Source organism: Protopterus annectens, chromosome 1.part2 (genome assembly GCF_019279795.1).
Source record: "Protopterus annectens isolate FY-2018-M chromosome 1.part2, PAN1.0, whole genome shotgun sequence".
Taxonomy (NCBI): Eukaryota; Metazoa; Chordata; order Ceratodontiformes; family Protopteridae; genus Protopterus; species Protopterus annectens.
Window position 1 is genome coordinate 676563673 of NC_056727.1, and position 18916 is coordinate 676582588.

The 18916-nt window shown below is 42.2% G+C and overlaps 1 protein-coding gene across 1 annotated transcript in view; it reads right to left on the minus strand.

Annotated features, from left to right (window-relative positions):
• AKT3 (AKT serine/threonine kinase 3) overlaps window positions 1–18916 on the minus strand; it is a 2413182-nt gene that overhangs the window by 296085 nt on the left and 2098181 nt on the right. The window contains exon 11 of the mRNA XM_044058335.1: window positions 1252–1466. Within this exon, the coding sequence (XP_043914270.1) occupies window positions 1252–1466 (215 nt within the window). The remainder of the gene's footprint in view (window positions 1–1251; window positions 1467–18916) is intronic.

An 18916-nucleotide genomic window follows, 5' to 3' on the forward strand; every position in this document is an offset into this window, starting at 1 on the left:
TAAGCTATTGAACTTTAAAAATACTTAAGTACTGTCAGTTAAATTTGAGAATTATCTGAAAGCATCTCAGAGAGTTATCAAACCTCTATGTTCCTCTGTACTGTGAAAAGTTTATTTCAGTAAAGGCATGAATTAATTAATGCAGACTTTGTATATGTTTTGTGAAAGACAAAAAAAAATGTTATATACGTGCTGCATGCAGTGAAATGAAGGAACAATAGTAGAAAATGCTTTTTACAATGTTGTGATATTTACACTGATACAAACTGGCTTTCTCCTAAACACATCTGATGCTCCTTTGTTGTATAATATGAAACATTCACAAAAAACAAATTCCCATATTCCTGGTTAGGCAGTTTTGATGGATTTTACAACCCTATCTACAACAATTTTGCTCACTAACAGAAAACATTAACTCCTCCTTAATTCAGAAACAAAGTCCAGTAATTCTCAACCTGTCACAATTACAGGTGCTCAAACAGGCACCTTTGTCATAGTGTCATCTTAACAGCATCAGCTAGGCATTACACAAATGTCATAAAAATCATGACACAACCATTGTTTTCTTAAGTGCTTCTGAGCACGGTCACTGCAAATTAAATATCTGTAATAATGCACCTTATTAAAGTATAAAGTTTTGATTTCTGCTGTCCAATACAAGTGTTCAGTAATGACACTTACACCTCCTTAAATCTTCTAGGTTTTTACTCATCTCGTATTACACTACACCTCTGCTGACATTTACTCTTTTGTATAAACACTGGAATACATATTATACACATGCAGACACACAAGTGTGTGTGCTTCCTTGCGTGTGTGTGTATGTGTGTGCGCATGATTTACGGTTCTTGGTTTGTACTAAAAACGAGCAACATCTTCAGAAAGTTCTAACTTGGTCAACAGACTAAGTAACTATCAAAATTAACATGAGCACTCCTTCAACTAATCTAATCAACTGACGGCATGCATAATTCAAACTTGTGACTCCTGCTACTATACCTCAAAACGACCCACAGACCAGCGCACCAATGTGAGGCGATGCTGCAGTACTGCTGCTCAAAGTTTGCCTCGGTTCTTTTAGAAGGAGCAAGCAAAGAGCATGCTCCTTCTATAATACAGACTGCCACACACGGGGACAAAAGTGTAGTCTTCATATTCTGGTCTTCCAATTTATTCACAAGAGATTGCATTCCTCTGGCTGAAGACCCTTATCTTTAATGTGGCAGTCATCCATCTCATGTGTTCACTTACCGCTTGTTTGGGTCTTTTATAAGAAGTCCTGATAGAAGTGATTTTGCATCTGCAGACAGAGTTCTGGGAAATTTTATTTCTTCCATAAGAATAAGTTCAAACAGTTTTTCATGGTCTTGGTTATAAAAAGGTAACCGTCCGCACATCATCTCATACATAACAACTCCTAGACCCCACCAATCTACTGCACGTCCATAGTCGTTATCTTCCAAGACCTAAAAATGGAAACAGGGATGATGAATATAGTTTTATTAACATTTATTGTAGAAATGCAATATTCTCTCTCTCATAACTTTGTTTCAGTACAGTTAACACAAGAAAACATAAGCAAAAAGTACAACTGCGTAAGATCTTACTATAACAGTAAATGTCCCACTTCTCACTGTTGCAGTATTCTTTATTTTTGGGATATCCTGCCGAGGATAGCCTAATGATCAGCCAGTATACTGATTCCTTTACACCTTCCTGGCATTGTAAGTCAGACGCATGTCCTACACACAAGACATAAGGTACATATGTGATGCACAGACACCTAATCTTCAGAACTTTAGTGTCCCAAGAGAACCTGAGCAACCTCAGAGAAACAATAATATGCCCATCCAGGAAGGAAAAAAGAATGAAATAAGAATGTAAGAGGAAACTCCTCAGCTAGCAGTAGGGCAACAGAAAATAAAATGGGGAAGGGGGAGGGGCCAAATACTGCAACAGTGAAAAGCAGGACATCTACTGTTATGGAAAGATCTTACACAACTATACCATGTCCTACACCTTTTCACTGTTGCAGTATTCTTTACTACCTTTACTTACAAAGGCTACTGGAAAGTATGGGAGGAGGAAGGCAGAGAATAGTCCTTCACAAACCCAAGAAGGATAGGCTGGTAAATCCAGACCTGCCTCTGGAAATGACATCCAACTTGTAATGCTTGGTAAAACTGAACGGAACACCAAGTAGCAACTTCCAATATGGATCTAGTATCCAGACTCTTGAAAAAAAAGCACCAGAAGATGCTACTGCCCTTGTAGAATGAGCATGAACGGAAGTGAAAAGCTGCTTGCCGTGAAAACAACAAAATGAAATGGCCTTAGAAATCCAGGAGGAGATGGTTTGCTTAGGCACTACCAAACCCAATTTGCTGGCATGAAAGGAAGCAAAACGTTGCTCAGATTATCTGATGTATTTTGTCTTATCCGAGTAATATCTGAGCTTTCTATGTAAATCCAATGTGTGTGTTAACTTCTCACTAGCAGGCTGTGGAGAAGGAAAACAGCAGGGATGATGAATACACTAATTCAAGGACAAATCATTAACAACTTTGGGCATACAAGAATGTTTGGTATGAAAAGACACCCTGTTCTTGTGAAAAAAAGGAGAAACCGCCATGAGGGTTTGGGGTTCAGAAACCCTCTTGGCAGAAGAACCACCAACAATACAGTCTTCTAAGTACAATGTTTCAGGGAAGAAAAGGCAGGCTCAAAAGTGGTGTGTGCCAATTTTCTCAAGAACAAAATTAAGGACCCAAAAAGGAGGAATAGGCTTTCTTATGGGCCTGATACGAAGGACACCTTTTAGGAATTGTTTGACTTCAAAACTAGAAGCCAAAGGTGGACTCAAAGGCAGGCAGGCAGGCAGAAATGGCGGACAAATGAGCTATAACAGAAGAATATGCCAAACCAGTATAGAGCAATTCACACAAACAAGAAAGGACCACAGGAACCCCCACAGAAAAAGGGAACTGGCCATGCTTGAGACAACAAATCGAAGATCTCTTCTATTTAGACACAGAGAATTTTCTAGTAGGGGGTTTTCTGGCCTCCAGCAAAACCCACAGCACATCCTCAGAAAACTGGGGACTAAATAGAATCAATACCCTATCACCCAAAGTGTCGGTTAAAGTGGGAGCAAGTGAGGGTGAATGAGATACCTTTTGTCTTGCACGAGAAGATCCATCCTGTGAGGTAACTTGTGATGACTGCTCCGGCCAGGTGAAAGAAGTAGGAAACAGTGTTGTCTGGGCCAAAAGGAAGTCAAAAGCAAAATTCTGTGTGTATCCCACATGATCTTGTGCAAATCCCTGGTAAGCAATCAGAGAGGAGGATAGACATACAGGAACATCCCCTTCTTAGAAAATGACATGACATCCTCCTTCCAAGCCTGTGGACTGGGAACAGTGGAACAGAACTGGGGAAGTTGTCTATTCAGAGGGGATGCAAAAAGATCTACTTGGAGTACCTAACTGATGAACAAAGTTCAGAAACACTTCTCTGTGAAGCACCTAATTATGAAGGCGTGTCCTGGACCTACTCAGAGTTTGCCACTAGATTGTGCTCTGAAGGGGTGTAAACTGCCTGAAGAACCAAGTGATGATGGGTTGCAAAATCCCAAGCCTGAAAAGCCAGCCTATAAAGAAGGCAAGACTTTGTGCTGCCCTGTTTGCTGATGTACTACAAGACTGTAGTATTGTCTTTAAAAAACCTTTACAGGACTTGGTACCCAGAAGGAATGAAGGCCATAACAGTTAGGATTAAAGCCCTCATCTCTTTGCTATTGATATGGTCTAACAGCTGTTGATGAGACTAAAAAAGACCCTGGACTTTAAGATTGTTGGATGAACCTCCCCAACCTTGATAACAAGCATCTGTGTACATGTCTGAATCCACCAGTGGAGTTTGAATTTGAGACAATGTAAAAGCGGGATTGGAAACTCCAGAGGGTTCCAGTGTTGTAGCCAAAACTTTCTTGAGATAACATTAAAATTTTCTCATGGGCAGTTTGGCAAAAGAAACCATGGGAATGGTGGATGCCACGAACCCCAGTGCTTGGAGAAAAATTCCCTTGCAGGAAGAACTGGAAGAGAAAGAACAGACTCAAAATAAGCATTCAAAGTGAGGACCTTGGGAGGTAGAAGAGATGCCAGTACTGGAATGGACTTTTTGAGACAGAGCAAATCCCATGCTGCTCAGGAGTAACATAGTGAAGTGGAGGTTCTCAAGCATGAGCTACTGAGAGGGGACTTGAATCAGAAGGTCATCCAGACAAGGGAATATTTAGATCCCTGAAGTCTGCAGAAAACAACAAAAGGGGCCAGACATCTGGCGATGCAGAAAGGCCAAAAGTCAAATCAAAGACCTGATGAGAGGAAGAAACAGAGAAATGTAAAATTTCTTGCATAGAGGGAGGAATATGGGTGCAAGCATCCTTCAAATTCAGGGAAACTAGAAAAGCCTGGAGAAGCAAAAGGAGAAGGAGAGTTTGAAGGAAAAAAAAAACCTGAAGGAAGGAACCTGGAGAAAGGTACTAAGATAGGACAGGTCCAGAATGGCCTCCACATCCCCTCTTTCTTAGGAGCCAGAAGCATTCTGGAATATAAACTTATTCCCTGTTCAGGCAAGGGAACAGCTTGTACAGCTTCTTGTTCCAACACATCTCACAGGACCAGAGGAAAATGAAGAAGGTGGCAAGGAGGAGGCTAAGGGAGAACAGAAGACAGAGGATGGGACTTTCATCCAGAACTGTTTTTTTGTGGCTTGATAGAAAGATCCCAGAGATCTGTAGTTATCAGCTGCCAAACGGGGAAGGAAACAGTTTGCCTTGGGGACAGAGGAATCTGGCCAGGGGAAGGAGTGGTGGTGGTGAGGTGCATGTCAGACAGAGGCAGATTTATCAGGTAAAGATGTTTTTTGGTCTCAAACTCTGAATGGGCTTACTTGGGGAAAATGCTCAAAAATCCTCTTACTCCTAGCAAATTGTCCTGGCTGCCTATAGACAAAGGAAGATTTCGGATAGTTTCTTTGGAACTTAGGTAGAGGAAAAAAAAAAACAAAAATATGTTTAAGGTCCTGCAGAACCTTGTCCTTATCCTGCAGGGTTTTAAACAATTGTGCAGCAGCAGCAACATTGCCAAAAAGATTCTTATTATCTAAGGGAGCATCTAAATGTCTGGCTTTAACATCCTCAAGCAAAGCCTGCAGGCACAAGCAGGAATATGTCCATAAGACAGAGCCAGATGCAGCTGCCAGAGAGAGAATACTACTGTTCAAATCAGGCACGTCTTTCAAACCCCCTCTAGATGGGAGAGAAATGTGAAGGCATACCTAGTCATGTGAATCTGGCAATCAATGGCTATAGAAGCCAACGTATCAGAAGTATACATGTTTTTCCATATCTCTCTATAGCACAACTGTCTTTTTCAGAAGGCAGAAGTTTGGAGGGGAAAAGCAGTTTGGATGGCTTATCTGTGGACATGGAGACAACAGGATCAGATGGACTTTTATATAAGTATTTATGATCCTCAGGTACCTTATAAAATCTGTCTGACTTCTTAGACACTGGAGGTTGAAAGTCAGGAGCCTGAGAAGCTGCTGTAAATGTGTCCAACAGGACAGCTAAGACTTGAGGGACTGCAGAAGGTCTGGGCAAGTCCAGTTGTAAAAGATCGTAATACTTCTTTTGAACTTCTGACACTTGGAATATTTTAAATGGGTTTGTTCCCATTATAAGGCTCACAGTATCTACTAAGGATAATTCCTCAAAATGAGAATCAGGTGACAAATAATCCTCTTCATCAAATCCCATGGCATAAGAAGGTATATTTGTGAGGAATATGCTAAGGATTCTTTGCCTGAGTCCAACTCCTCATCAGACGAAGGAGAATCCATAGGCCTAAGACAGTGTAGGTGACCAGGGAGCAGCAGGGACAGACGATGCCTGTGCAGGTTTCAAAACCATGAGGGCATTAAACATCTCTTGAGTAAAGTCCTGCCACTCTGTGAGGATCAATAGACTACCACAGTAGTCCAAGTTTGGTTTTCTGTTTCTTTTTTTTAAGGGAACATCTGCATTGATAAATCTAGGAGGCTCAGAGCCCTGTCTTGATTCAATGAGGGTACCGGGTACCTCTTCCCTGACTAAAATTTGGAGAATCACCCTAGGCCCTTCAGATATAATCAGCTGTGGCTCTCCCTCAACATCTGTACCAGACATATGCACAGCCTCAGTGGGCGTGTGAGTAGGTATTTCCATGTTGGCCTCAAACTGGGTCACTGCAGGTGGAACTGGCATCAACACTAGATGGTCCTCGGGTTGTTCATCCAACCCAAAGGAGACATCCAGTGGAGGCTGGACAGCAGTAGATTCAGAGTGAGCTCATTTAGCTTTTTTCTTAAAAGGCAACGGAACTTCAGGGCAGGCAGATTTGGTCATGGTACCCTGGGTCAATAACTTCAGATGTTGGTTTTTCAGATAAATACGACATACTGTGATATAAATATGACCTGCTGGAGAGCTAGGTATGTATACCACAGACTACCCCGTCTATGGAACAGGCTCCCCATCCATGTGAAGCAGAGTTCCTCCCTAACCCAATTCAAGTGCAACTTGGATAACTGGATGGGAAACAAGAAATTCATCCCTGGTTTGGCACCTATGAATGCAAACAGGTAACCTGTAAATGGTTAATCTCTCAGGTCCATGTTTACACTTATCAAGGGTATCAGAACTTGTCAGAGATTTGGGAAGCACGGCTAGGCTTACAAAAGGCCCTTGTGGTCATTAGCATAGTAAACACCTATGAACAAAGGGAAGACAAACAGCTGCAGTGTGTCTTAGGTACAAATGCCTGACAGATATCACACTGAGTATGTCCGTTCAGTAGCACCCAAACAAAAAAAAGTCACTTTTCGTATCTGTCTTTATGGGGAAATCTGTCTCCTACACAAATTTCCCCTTCCTGGAGGACATGAAAACAAACTACAAGAAGAAAAAAGGAAAGAACCCCAAATGAGGCACTCGTATGTAATGGACATGGTAGAATAACTAGGTTGGCAAACTGCATACAGAGGTTGTGCATGGACTGGCAGCAAAGAAGTTCTGAGGCTTAGATATTAGTATGTCACATATCTTTCGCCTTGTGCGCAACACATACATCTGACCTCTGATGCCAGGAAGGTGCTAAGAGTTTGGTATATTGGCCTGACATCCTTGGCAGGATATCTCAAGAGTAAATTATGGAACAGTGATAAGGAAGTACACTCCTTAGTATATAATCATAGACTTGTTTTATATGTCCCGATGGAAACTGCTATATGATATTTATTTCTATGAAAATTAAACACTTTGTTTTTTTCTTCAGACTGAAGTTTTCATTCATGACCATCTTAAACTAATTCTAAAAAATAAAAAAGATGTGCTTTTACTTATGTCAAATGCAAAAATCATAACACGCCTATCAAGTCACTCCCCAAAATGGCCAGTCTGGTACAAGTCAGGGCTGACCTTAAGTCATGGAGCTATTTTGCCCCATAGGGCCCTGGCATACCTCTCAACCTCTTATTGCAAAAAATCTGGACAAAGCCAAAAATAGGGACAGATTTTCAATATTGCTCTTATAATCTTAGAAAGTTGCTAGAAAAAGGAAGTTATGTACTTACCATAACGTTCTATGTCTGTTGCCCATCTTGCCTTCATTCTTACTGGTTGGGCTCGGAACCGATCCCCGGTTCCGACTTGGCCACATTCCAAAGCTCAGAGTCTTCCATTTAGCTCGTGGTTGCACATCCTATCCCATGATACACTGGTGTGCTACCTCAGATCTTGTTTGCCGACACTTATAACAAGTATCAACTTGTAAAGCATTATAAGACATTACACAAAGAAAGTGAAAGTCAGAAAACTTCCTTGGTAAAAGGAAAAAATTCCTCTCTGTCCTCCAGAAACTCTAGGCTGGGGGAAGGAGGGTGGGATGTAAGAATGAAGGCAAGATGGACAACAAACATGGAACGTTATGGTAAGTACATAACTTCTTTATGTTATGTTGTCCTATCTTGCCTTCATTCTTACTGGTTGGGACAGCATCTCTAGCACCATATATCCTGGGTGGCTCACTGGAGAATATTTTTCAGGACAGTGGGTCCTGTCCTTAGAGGCCATGTCTACCTTGTAATGAGTAATGAAGGTGTGAGGTTTGGCCCACGTAGCCACAGCACAAATATTATCTAGTGGCAGTCTAGCCTGAAACACAGATGAAGTTGCAATCGCCCTTGTGGAGTGACTTTTGATTTTAAAGGGCAGATGTCTACTGTTAGAAATGCATATCACTGTGATACAATTTGAAAGCCATCTTGAAAGCATGACTTTTGAAACAGGATCATCTTTTTTAGCCTCTGAAAAGGACGAACAGCTGATCAGACTTCCTGAAAACTTTAGCTCTGTGTAAAGAGAAGCATTAGCTCTGTGTAAAGAGAAGCAAAGTTGTCTATGTATTCTGCCTTGTTGCCATGATTGGGAAAAAACTGGAAGCTCAATAGATTTAAGATTAGCTTCCGAGCACACCTTGGTAAGAAAGATGGATTAGTTTGCAGAGACTATCTGTCCTTATGGAAAATCATATAAGGAGGTCTGATTAACAAAGCTTGAAGCTCAGAGACTCTTCTGGCAGATGTGATAGCAAACAGTAAAATTGTTTTCCATGATAAAAATGTTGATGCTACATGCTGATCCGGGCTCAAACAGAGGAAAGATCAGGTGAGACAGTACAAAATTTAGGTCCCAAGGTGGAAGAGGTCCTTGATGGAATATCTTAATAAGCAGGTGCCCTTCAGAAATGCTCTGCATAATCTATGGGACATCAAATTTGGAGTTACATCACCTGCGTGAAAACTGGAAATTGCAGCCAACTGAACCTTGACAGTAGCTGCAGCGGAACCTTTATGAAACAATTCAGCCAAGAATTTCAAAATAGAGAATAGAGATACTAGGCACAGAAAAAGGGTCAAGATTTTTTTCTGAAGCTCAATAAGGGAATCTCCTCCATTTACTGAAATATAATTTTCTGGTAGAGGACTTCTATGAGGAACGAAGTATGTGCTTTACTGCTGGTGTGACAGTAGGAAGCCTGACTACAATTGGAAATGGAGCAGCCAAGCTGTCAACTTGAGGGTCTGGAGGGAGGGGGTGGTGCATTCCCAACAAATGCGTCAGAAGGTCCGGAACTGGGTCCAAAATCCACTTGAAGATGAGGCTACAGGAAGGGAAACCAGATCTGACGAGGCCAGTATGGGGCAATGAGTATCAGCCTGTTTCCCAAAGATTTGGCTTTCTGGATAACCCTGGGTATTAGAGGGAAGGGGGAAAGGCATAAAGAAGTCCTGAAGGACAATCATGCACTAGTGCATCCCTTGCCGATTCCCCCTGGAGGGGGGACTAGGGCAAAGTAGTTGCTGCATTTGGTGTTTGGGGGGGGTGGCAAAGAGGTTGCAGCAAGGCTGGCCCCACTTTCGGAAAATCCTATCTGCTATCTCTTGCTTTAGGGACCACTCGTGAGGCATGAGTATTGCCCTGCTGAGTCTGTGTGCTATAATTTTGGATTTCCCCAGGATATGCATTGCCACTACGAAGCACTGGAAAGATGTTGCCCATTCCCACACTCTGAGTGCCTCTTGATAAAGGGGGTAAGACCTGGTTCTTCCTTGCTTATGTACCAGACCACCAACATGTTGTCTGTCTGAATTGCAATCATTCCTAGTGGAAGAGAGTTCTGAAGTGCCTGCAATGCTAAGAGCATAGCTCTCATCTCTAGAACACTGATGTGCAGGTGGGTCTCATGATCCTGCCAGGTCCCTTGGATGGTCCTCCACAGATGATGCTCCCCCCAGCCCATCTGGGAGGCATCTGTGGTCACTGTGGCTATAGGCTGTTGAGGAAGAAAGGGATGACCTACTGTGACATGGCTGGAAAGGAGCCATCATCTCGGGTCTCTCTTGCAAGATTCTGTGATCGTGATTTTGTGAGACATGGGTAGTTCTTGTAACGACCATTGGGAAAATAGGAGCCACTGAAGAATTCTCATGTGCATGCAAGCTAAAGGGACTAATTTTATCGCTGCTGCCATGGTTCCCAGGAGTTGAACTGTTTTTGCTTTGACTTTGATCTTCGACATGGTATTGAGAATTTGCTGTCTGAGTAACGAAACTCTTTCCTCCAGCAATCTTGCCATCACAGAGACTGTATCTAGGTGTGTTCCTACATAGACTATATGTTGCAATCGCAACAATGCAGATTTTTCTCTATTTATAGTAGTCCCAAGTGTGAGCAGAATTGTAAGGTGGTGTCCCTTGCTTGTTGGAGTAGATACTTGGTGGTGGCAGTTAGGAGCCAGTCATCTAAGTATGGAAACACTTGGAATCCTAGATGCCTCAAGTGAGCTGTAACCATTGCCATGCATTTGGTGAACACTCTGGGGGATGTAGTAAGACCAAAGGGCAGTGCTCGAAACTGGTATTGACTGGCTGCCAGCCAGAAGTGCAGATGATTCCTTGGCAGCCTGTCCATTTTTATTTGGTAGTACGCACCTCGGACGTCTATAGAGCACATCCAATTGTTTTTCCCAAAAAGGGGAGAATTGACTGCAGTGTCACCATCTGGAACTTGGTCTTCTTTACAGACCACCAACATGTTGTCTGTCTGAATTGCAATCATTCCTAGTGGAAGAGAGTTCTGAAGTGCCTGCAATGTTAAAAGCATAGCTCTCATCTCTAGGACACTGATGTGCAGGTGGGCCTAATGATCCCGCCAGGTCCCTTGGATGGTCCTCCCTAAATAATGCTCCCCCCAGCACATCTGGGAGGTATCTGTGGTCACCGTGGCTACAGGCTGTTGAGGAAGAAAGGGATGACCTACTGTGACATGGCTGGAAAGGAGCCATCATCTCGGGTCTCTCTTGCAAGATTCTGTGATCGTGAATTTGTGAGACATGGGTAGTTCTTGTAACGACCATTGGGCAAATAGGAGCCATTGAAGAATTCTCATGTGCATGCGAGCTAAAGGGACTAAAGTTATCGCTGCTGCCATGGTTCCCAGGAGTTGAACTGTTTTTGCTTTGACTTTGGTCTTCGACATGAGATTGAGAATTTGCTGTCTGAGTAACGCAACTCTTTCCTCCGGCAATCTTGCCATCACAGAAACTGTATCTAGGTGTGTTCCTACATAGACTATATGTTGCAATGGCAACAAGGCAGATTTTTCTCTATTTATAGTAGTCCCAAGTGTGAACAGAGTTGTAAGGTGGTGTCCCTTGCTTGTTGGAGTAGATACTTGGTGGTGGCAGTTAAGAGCCAGTCATCTAAGTATGGAAACACTTGGAATCCTAGATGCCTCAAGTGAGCCACAACCACTGCCATGCATTTGGTGAACACTCTGGGGGCTGTAGTGAGACCAAAGGGCAGTGCTCGAAACTGGTATTGACTGGCTGCCAGCCAGAAGTGCAGATGACTCCTTGACGGCCTGTCCATTTTTATTTGATAGCACACATCTCAGAGGTCTATAGAGCACATCCAATTGTTTTTCCCTAAAAAGGGGAGAATTGACTGCAGTGTCACCATCTGGAACTTGGTCTTCTTTACAGATTTGTTTAATTTGCTGAGATCCAAGATGGGTCTCCAGTCCCCTGTTCTTTTTGGCACTAAAAATAATTGAGAGTACGTTCTGGATCCTATCTGGTTTGCAGGGATCCTCTGGATGACTCGCTTGTCTAGCAACTTTTGAATCTCTATGGTTGCTTGATCCCTTTGACTGGGTGGAATGTCTGGGATGTTTTTCAAGGTTGGGATGGGGAGGGAAAAGGGTATGGAGTAGCATCTGGATATTATGCTTTGTAACCATCTGTCTTGTAATTTCTTGCCAGGCTTCCGGGTGCAAAGACAAACGACCCCCGACTGCCTCCAGAGGTGGGCATGCGGGCCTCCCTTCAGGAGCGCTGAAAAGGCCTACCGCAAAAGAAATTGCGGTCGCCCTGATCTGCCGACCTCCTCTGCTGCAAGGATGGCATCTAACATTATTACCTCCCCCTCTGCCCCTGGAAAAGGGTTCACCTCATGCATCTGGGAAAACTCCCTGGGATTTTTTGAACCACATTCCCTCCCTCCCTGGACCCTTAGGACACGGTCTTGAAGGTACGGAAAAATGCACTCCAATGCCAGAGAGAGTTTTACCTTCCTGCTTGCATCTGGTGAGTGTATCTTTGACTTTTTGTCCAAAGAGTGAGGAACCATCGAAAGGAGCATTTACAAAGGTGGACTTAAAGGGTGCCGCAGGTTACACAAGTGCATCCAAGAGTGTCACCTCAGGGAAACTCCTGAACCTGCTGCTCTACTCTCTCCATCTGCTGCATATGAAATGAGCCTCATGGAGGTGTTCACTACAGTGGTTAAGGTGGATAGCTGAGGGGTCACCTTATCTGAGACCCCTGTAGATAATGAACCTTGAAGAGCATCTCCTAGCTCCTTCAGGAGATCTCTCTGTAGTCTTATGGTGTGTGCCAAGTAATTCAGTGATCTGAGAGCAAATGTCAATGAAGAAAAGATGTGCTTCCCATATCTGTCCATTGCACGAGACTCTTTGCTAGGTGGATGGACAGATGAGGATTTTTTGGCCAGTTCCTTCTTGGTGGCTGTCCACAGGAATGCCCTTAGATAGAAAATGTTTGTCATCTGGGGCTGTAATAAATTTGATAGGCCTCCAAGGGACTGGTTCCACTGCATCTGTGGACTCCCACGCCTTCTGACTAAATAGTTCCAAAAGTTCATCGAAAGGCGGAGATACCCAGGAGGCTGAAGGGAGAGATCCAAAGGCTTTCAGGTACACTGACTCCTCCTCAGTATGGTGGATGAACTTCCAGCTGCCCCTCTGCTTAAGGAGATATCCTCAGAGGGCGACTGTGTGGACCCTTCCGATTCCTCAAGGTCAGTGTCAGATGTGAGAGACTCATCTGGGGAGTCAGTATGCTTCCTCTTGCAAAGCCTCTTCCGGGGGCCCTCTTCAGAAGGATATTATGGTGAGGTTTTGTAAGAGGGAAGTTCACCTGGTGGGGTATCCTGAGGCCTAGGATCTCCACTGGTCTGTGGTTGGGGTAGTGCAGAAACAGAAGCCGGTGCCTTAGGGGGAAGAATGTCAGAACCTTTGTGTAGAGTGGTGTGCGAGGAGAGCACACACCTCATCAGCTCTAAAGTCTCTTTCCCCTGATCCGAGGATCCCTCTGGCTCCGAAAAGGCTCTAGAAATCCCCGGAACCCAGGGAGCCTGCTCCGAAGCTGATGTAGGCTCCGAGCTCACCTGTGCCGAGGCACCAATAGGGTAAACTCAGACGAAAGTCCCCTCCCCGGTCCTGGCCGGAGAACTTCAGCCCTTAGACATCATGGACAGCATCAAGAATGTCAGAGCAGAGGACGGTTCTGTAATCCCAACTGTGGGTCTCAGCACCAATGGTTCTATCACAGTCAGTTCCAGACATTCCTGCTCTGATGATCCAGGTTGGCTCAGAGGAGGAATCATAGTGGATGAAAATATCTTTACTGGCTCCGTGTCCAAATGGGCACACCACCCTATCCACGTAGTCTGTTAAGGTTTTGGAGGACTGAGACGAAGGGGTCGATGAGGTATCGCTTTATAGTATGGGTGGTTTCAATGTCGGGGAGACTGGCTCCGAAAATATAGCAGCCAAGGATGAAGACTTATCAGACCCCTGTTCCTTCGAATCTGAGTGAGTCTATTTGGACACGTTTTTGGCAGGCTCCGAATGGCCTGAGGATGAAGAAGATGACCTTTTGTTAGATTTATCAGATTTAGAAGGTGGAGATTTGCCAGAGGTTGTCTGACTTTCCAAAGCTTGAGAAAGGCACTTTTAGAAGCCCCCTAACAATCAATTTGTTCTTTCTCTCAAGTAAAACTCTGGAGCTGAAGGAGTGACAGATACTACAAGATTCCTGAAGATGCATGGCACCGAGACAATAAACACAAATCGTGTGCCCATCAGTCAAAGACGACATCTGAGAACATTTTTGACACTTCTTAAAACCAGATAGTTTAACTTCCTTCTGTTACTTGGACATTATTGTAATTATATCTACCAAACAGCACAGCAATATGGAAATCTAAATGTCAAAGTTGAACACTCACTAAGAAAACTACAGCACACCAAGAATATGAAAAAGGTCTATGTATAGAAGGCTACGCACAGCACATAATAACAATATAAAATGGAAAGCACACTCAAGAGAAAAAGCACAAGGGGGAAGACTCTGCCCTGTAACTTAGCAACGGATACACCCAGTATAAGACACACAGGGAAGGGGGTAGCCTTCTAACTTAAATGGGCGTTGGGTCCTCTAACTTAAATGGACCAACAGCTCAGGAAACAACACACACAAATATCAACAGCAAGCAGAAATACAAGTCAGTTATGATAAACACTTAAACGACAAAAGGGATAGGGAGAAGGCCTAAAGAGAAATGACAGCCAAAAAGGATTTTAAACAGCAACCAAGCGGTAAATAATAGAAATAGTTACCAATAAGAATAAACTATTCGCTATCATATATATATACATATACACACTACTAGAATAATTCTAAAAATGAGAAATATTCAAAGAAAAAATATAAACTTGGCCACAGCCAAAATGGAGACCTCCGACTTGCTTTGCGGCAAATGAGATCTGAGGTAACACACCAGTGCATCATGGGATAGGGTGTTCAGCCACGAGCCAAATGGAAGACTCTGAGCTTTGGAATGCGGCCGAGTCGGAATTGAAGATTGGTTCCAAGCCCAACCAGTAAGAATGATGGCAAGATAGGACAACATAACATCAACAGATTTTGTGTTCACACACTTTTTTGAAGAGTATGAAGTCTGAGACTGAAATACTTGTCATTATTCAGTGAGTTCAATCATCAGTAATTTTCTAGAAAACCACAAATTTTATAAGTAAAGGAACAAAAATATGAAGCAAAAATCTGGACAGTCTGTAAAAAATGGACAATAGAGAGGTATGGGACCCTGCTCTCACAGGTGGCAGGATAGTTATGTCTTATGTGATCCATAAGATCTGCCTAAGAGACATTATAGCAACGTGCAATGGATTTCCCTAACTGCACGTCTAGCTGCTGCAATAGCTATGAATCTTGTCAGAGAAGCACACTACATTTCTATAATTTATTGCACTAAAGGCTAGTATACCATTATTAATACGGCAGTTTTGTGACACTTGTATGGCTCACAGTGTTAGCTGCTCATTTTCTCTTAGACGTTGGTTGCAGAGTACTCAACAGAATTTTCAACCCAAAACTGATGTCAGATTAACTATCCGGTCTTGTGCATCACTTCAGGTACGGCTGCAGAAGACAGTACAACTGTGTTTAATATATGAAGACAGAGTGGTAATGTGTTTTTTTGTTTTTGCCTATCTTGCTGACATGGGATATGTGGCTGGTTCTTAATGAATATAATTATACAAAGTAACCATGGAATAGTCAGCCTCAGGAAGTATGAAAACAAACAACTTGAAAGCACAAAAAGACAGATGCAATGATGTGAGGTAAATTGCAATCATCAATACTTATGACAGAATGTTACCAGACAGCAGCAAAATAACCCACGAGAAGTGAAACACAAGATGTGTAGGCTGAGTGGAAGGAGACAGAGGTGGGCAGATAAAAAGGATTCCCTTGACTAAATACACCCTTGACTAAATACCCCACTCGGGTATTGTAGAAAAACTTACCAGCTTAAATGTAAACCCATATGTCACAAGATGGCAGAACCCACAGGGTTAGAGTTGCTGGCTGTGTCAGACTCGGTCACAAGTGTGGTGTCCCACAGGGCTCGGTCCTTCCCCTATTGTTTGGCATCTACTTCTCAGAAGTACAGGCCAACATGGGAAGGGACTCACAGGTGCCAGAGCCAGGTGCCAGAGTTAAAAAAATAAAAAAAAAAAAAAAAATTACAAACAAAAACAACAAGGTAACCAACAATCCATAGTGGCAAGGTCCACCACAATCCAGAGCTAGAAGAAGAGAGGGGGGGACGGGGGACCAGACAGTGGCCTTTCTTCTTTTGACACACTGCATTGCTAAAGTGTGAAAAGACCTTCTACATTGCCTCACCTGATCATGAAGGATTCACATCCAGATCTAGTGAGAGGTTGTTTCCTCTGTACTCTTTCACTTATCAGACCAATGATACATCTGCAGCACACTGCTGGACAGAGGCACAACACTTATAAATGCCTTAGCCTATGAACCTATGAACCTAATAAAAAAGGAATGCAGTAACAAAAATGTTTTCAGTCAAAGTACTTTAAGGATACCATAGTTTCCAGAGTCGCATACAAAATGTGAAGGGACAGACAAACAGAAACAAAGGTATGGGTGAGCCGGATTGGATTATTTGTTTTTGGGGGGGGGGTTCAGATATCTGAACATGTTTTGTGTGTTCTCTTTACATTCATGTGGGTTTCCTTAAATCATTAGGCTTGCTTCCTACCTGCCAAAACATGCTGTTTATTGTCTCATTTAAATAACTGTCTGCAATATTCACAACTGCACTTGTGGTTGAGCTATGTTTGGGAGTAACCTGCATGCATTAGTTTACTTACCTGGTTTTGGAAACAAGTTACAAAAATAACTTTCATAATTAGTTATAAGTGTGTTACAAGTGTGAAGGTGAGAAATATTTCCAAGGCAAGACATGAGATGATGATGATTTATTTATTTTTTATTTATTTTACATTTGATAATCGGGAAAGTCCACTGGACACAGGTCCTTTTTCAGTGGAGGCCCAGGGAGAAAAGCTCTACAAATAACATAACATTTGAGATATACAATTAACATAAATAGAGCACAATTGTGTATCACAGTATAGAAGTTAATTGAGAAAACATACACTGATATTGCATAATTTGAAAGAAACAATTACAGTCTCAAAATAGATATACATCCAGATAAATTAGCCAGAAAAGTTGTTAAGCAGCATAAGGTAGTTCAAAATGTAGAAGTGATAGGTCACAGCAGTAGATACAGCAATTTATGGTCACAGCAGTAGAAACAGTGATTTATGGGTATTAAATGCTCAAAGTGGTGAGTAGAGATTGCAATATAATATTGTTTATCATCATTATTATTATTAATCATTCTAGGTTTATCATTTTTTATGACTGCAACAAGATATGAAAATTAAAGAGGCAAGAGACTTCAACAGTTCAGAGCAGGTGCAGGAGGTGATTGTAAACCCATAAACAAAAAGGGTATACTATGATATGAGACAGTTTAACTGAGTTTAGAAAATGTCCATGTTCTTTTTGGCCCACAGCCATCAAGCCCATACCCACTCACTCAACTGTCCGGATTTCCTGGCATCTCAGTATACTGGGGATGGAGAGGAGAGATGGGAACTGTAATGAGTCAAAAGATTTCACCAAGCTTCATGTTTTAACTGAGATTATCTCAGAGCACTGCTTAGTGTTGATTTTTTAAAACATAAGCTAATAAAGATATTATCTTATTTTAAATAAGCATAATAGCAGGCATTCCTGATACGTAATCTGAAATAATCTTAAGTCCAGGAGGCGAGAGAGTGGAAGGAGGCTCAGGTGAGGATATAGTGGTAGGTGATGTGGTTAACTGGAGGCATCGCCAAAGTGGTCCACATTAAGCCCCGCAGTTGCTAAAGCCCGCCATGGTATAGGTTATGACATTCCAGTATGAAAAGCCTCTACATGCACGGCAACTGCAAGGTTAAACCAAAAGTAATCCAAAGCAAAATTAGACCAGCAGACTGTGGCAAAAAACAATATTTTAATGTTATGTGCTACAAACACATAATATTACAGGAGAAAGAAACTGACTGGTTTCGGATAATAAACCACATAGCCTTCATCAGTGTCTGTTTCTTTCTCCTGTAATATGTGATTTTAGCACATAACATTAACATATTGGTTTTTGCCACAGTCTGCTGGCCTAATTTTGCTTTGGATAGGTTATGCCACCTGTTGCAAATACATTCGCAACTAAACAATACATTAGGTTGTCTGAAACGCTGATCAAGTAAATACATTATACTGAGACTAAATGGCTCATGTGATTTACAAAACTTTTACAAGATGAAAAATGCTGTTGCATGTGATATTTACCCTAACAGTGGATCTTCCAATAATTGAAATGCCTACTGTTGGATTCTGGTGTTCAAATCGAGGTAATGCCTGCAGTGTCACAAACCATACCTCTCAACCTGGAAACATCAAAAATCTGGAAAAAGGCCCATGAAAAATAGGTACAAATCTGCATGCTGATTAACATAAAATTTGCATACATAATTATGTAACCCCACACACTACAATGAAATTGTGGGATGCCAACTTTCAAAAGCAAGCTGAACAGAACCAAAATATGGCCCCAGAGTCCCCCTGCAGCCATTGCAATGTCCCATTACTTGGCTATTTCACCCCATTTACCATAAACACTAATGTGCATACTTGCTTTACTTCTACAATGATTATTTGGATTTTATTTTACATTTTATAGCCCAAACACTAATAGACATCTAACGAAGTAGAAAGTTAAACCAACACCACAAACTGATGAAAAAGCAAAAATGCAGGACAAAAGCACTTCAAACACCCATGAATCCTCAGCTATTCAACTCTTTAATAGGAACAAAACACAGTGCCACACTGGAAAGTAAAGTAAACATTTTTCGTCTGGTGCAATGACCAGACTTCTTCAGACAAGTAACAGCAGGCACAAAAACAATAACAGTTGGGTTGAATAGTATGAGTTTTGAATCCCAAGTATTTAAAAACTCACTTTAGGTCAATGATAATTGTTAATTCTTTGATTTCTG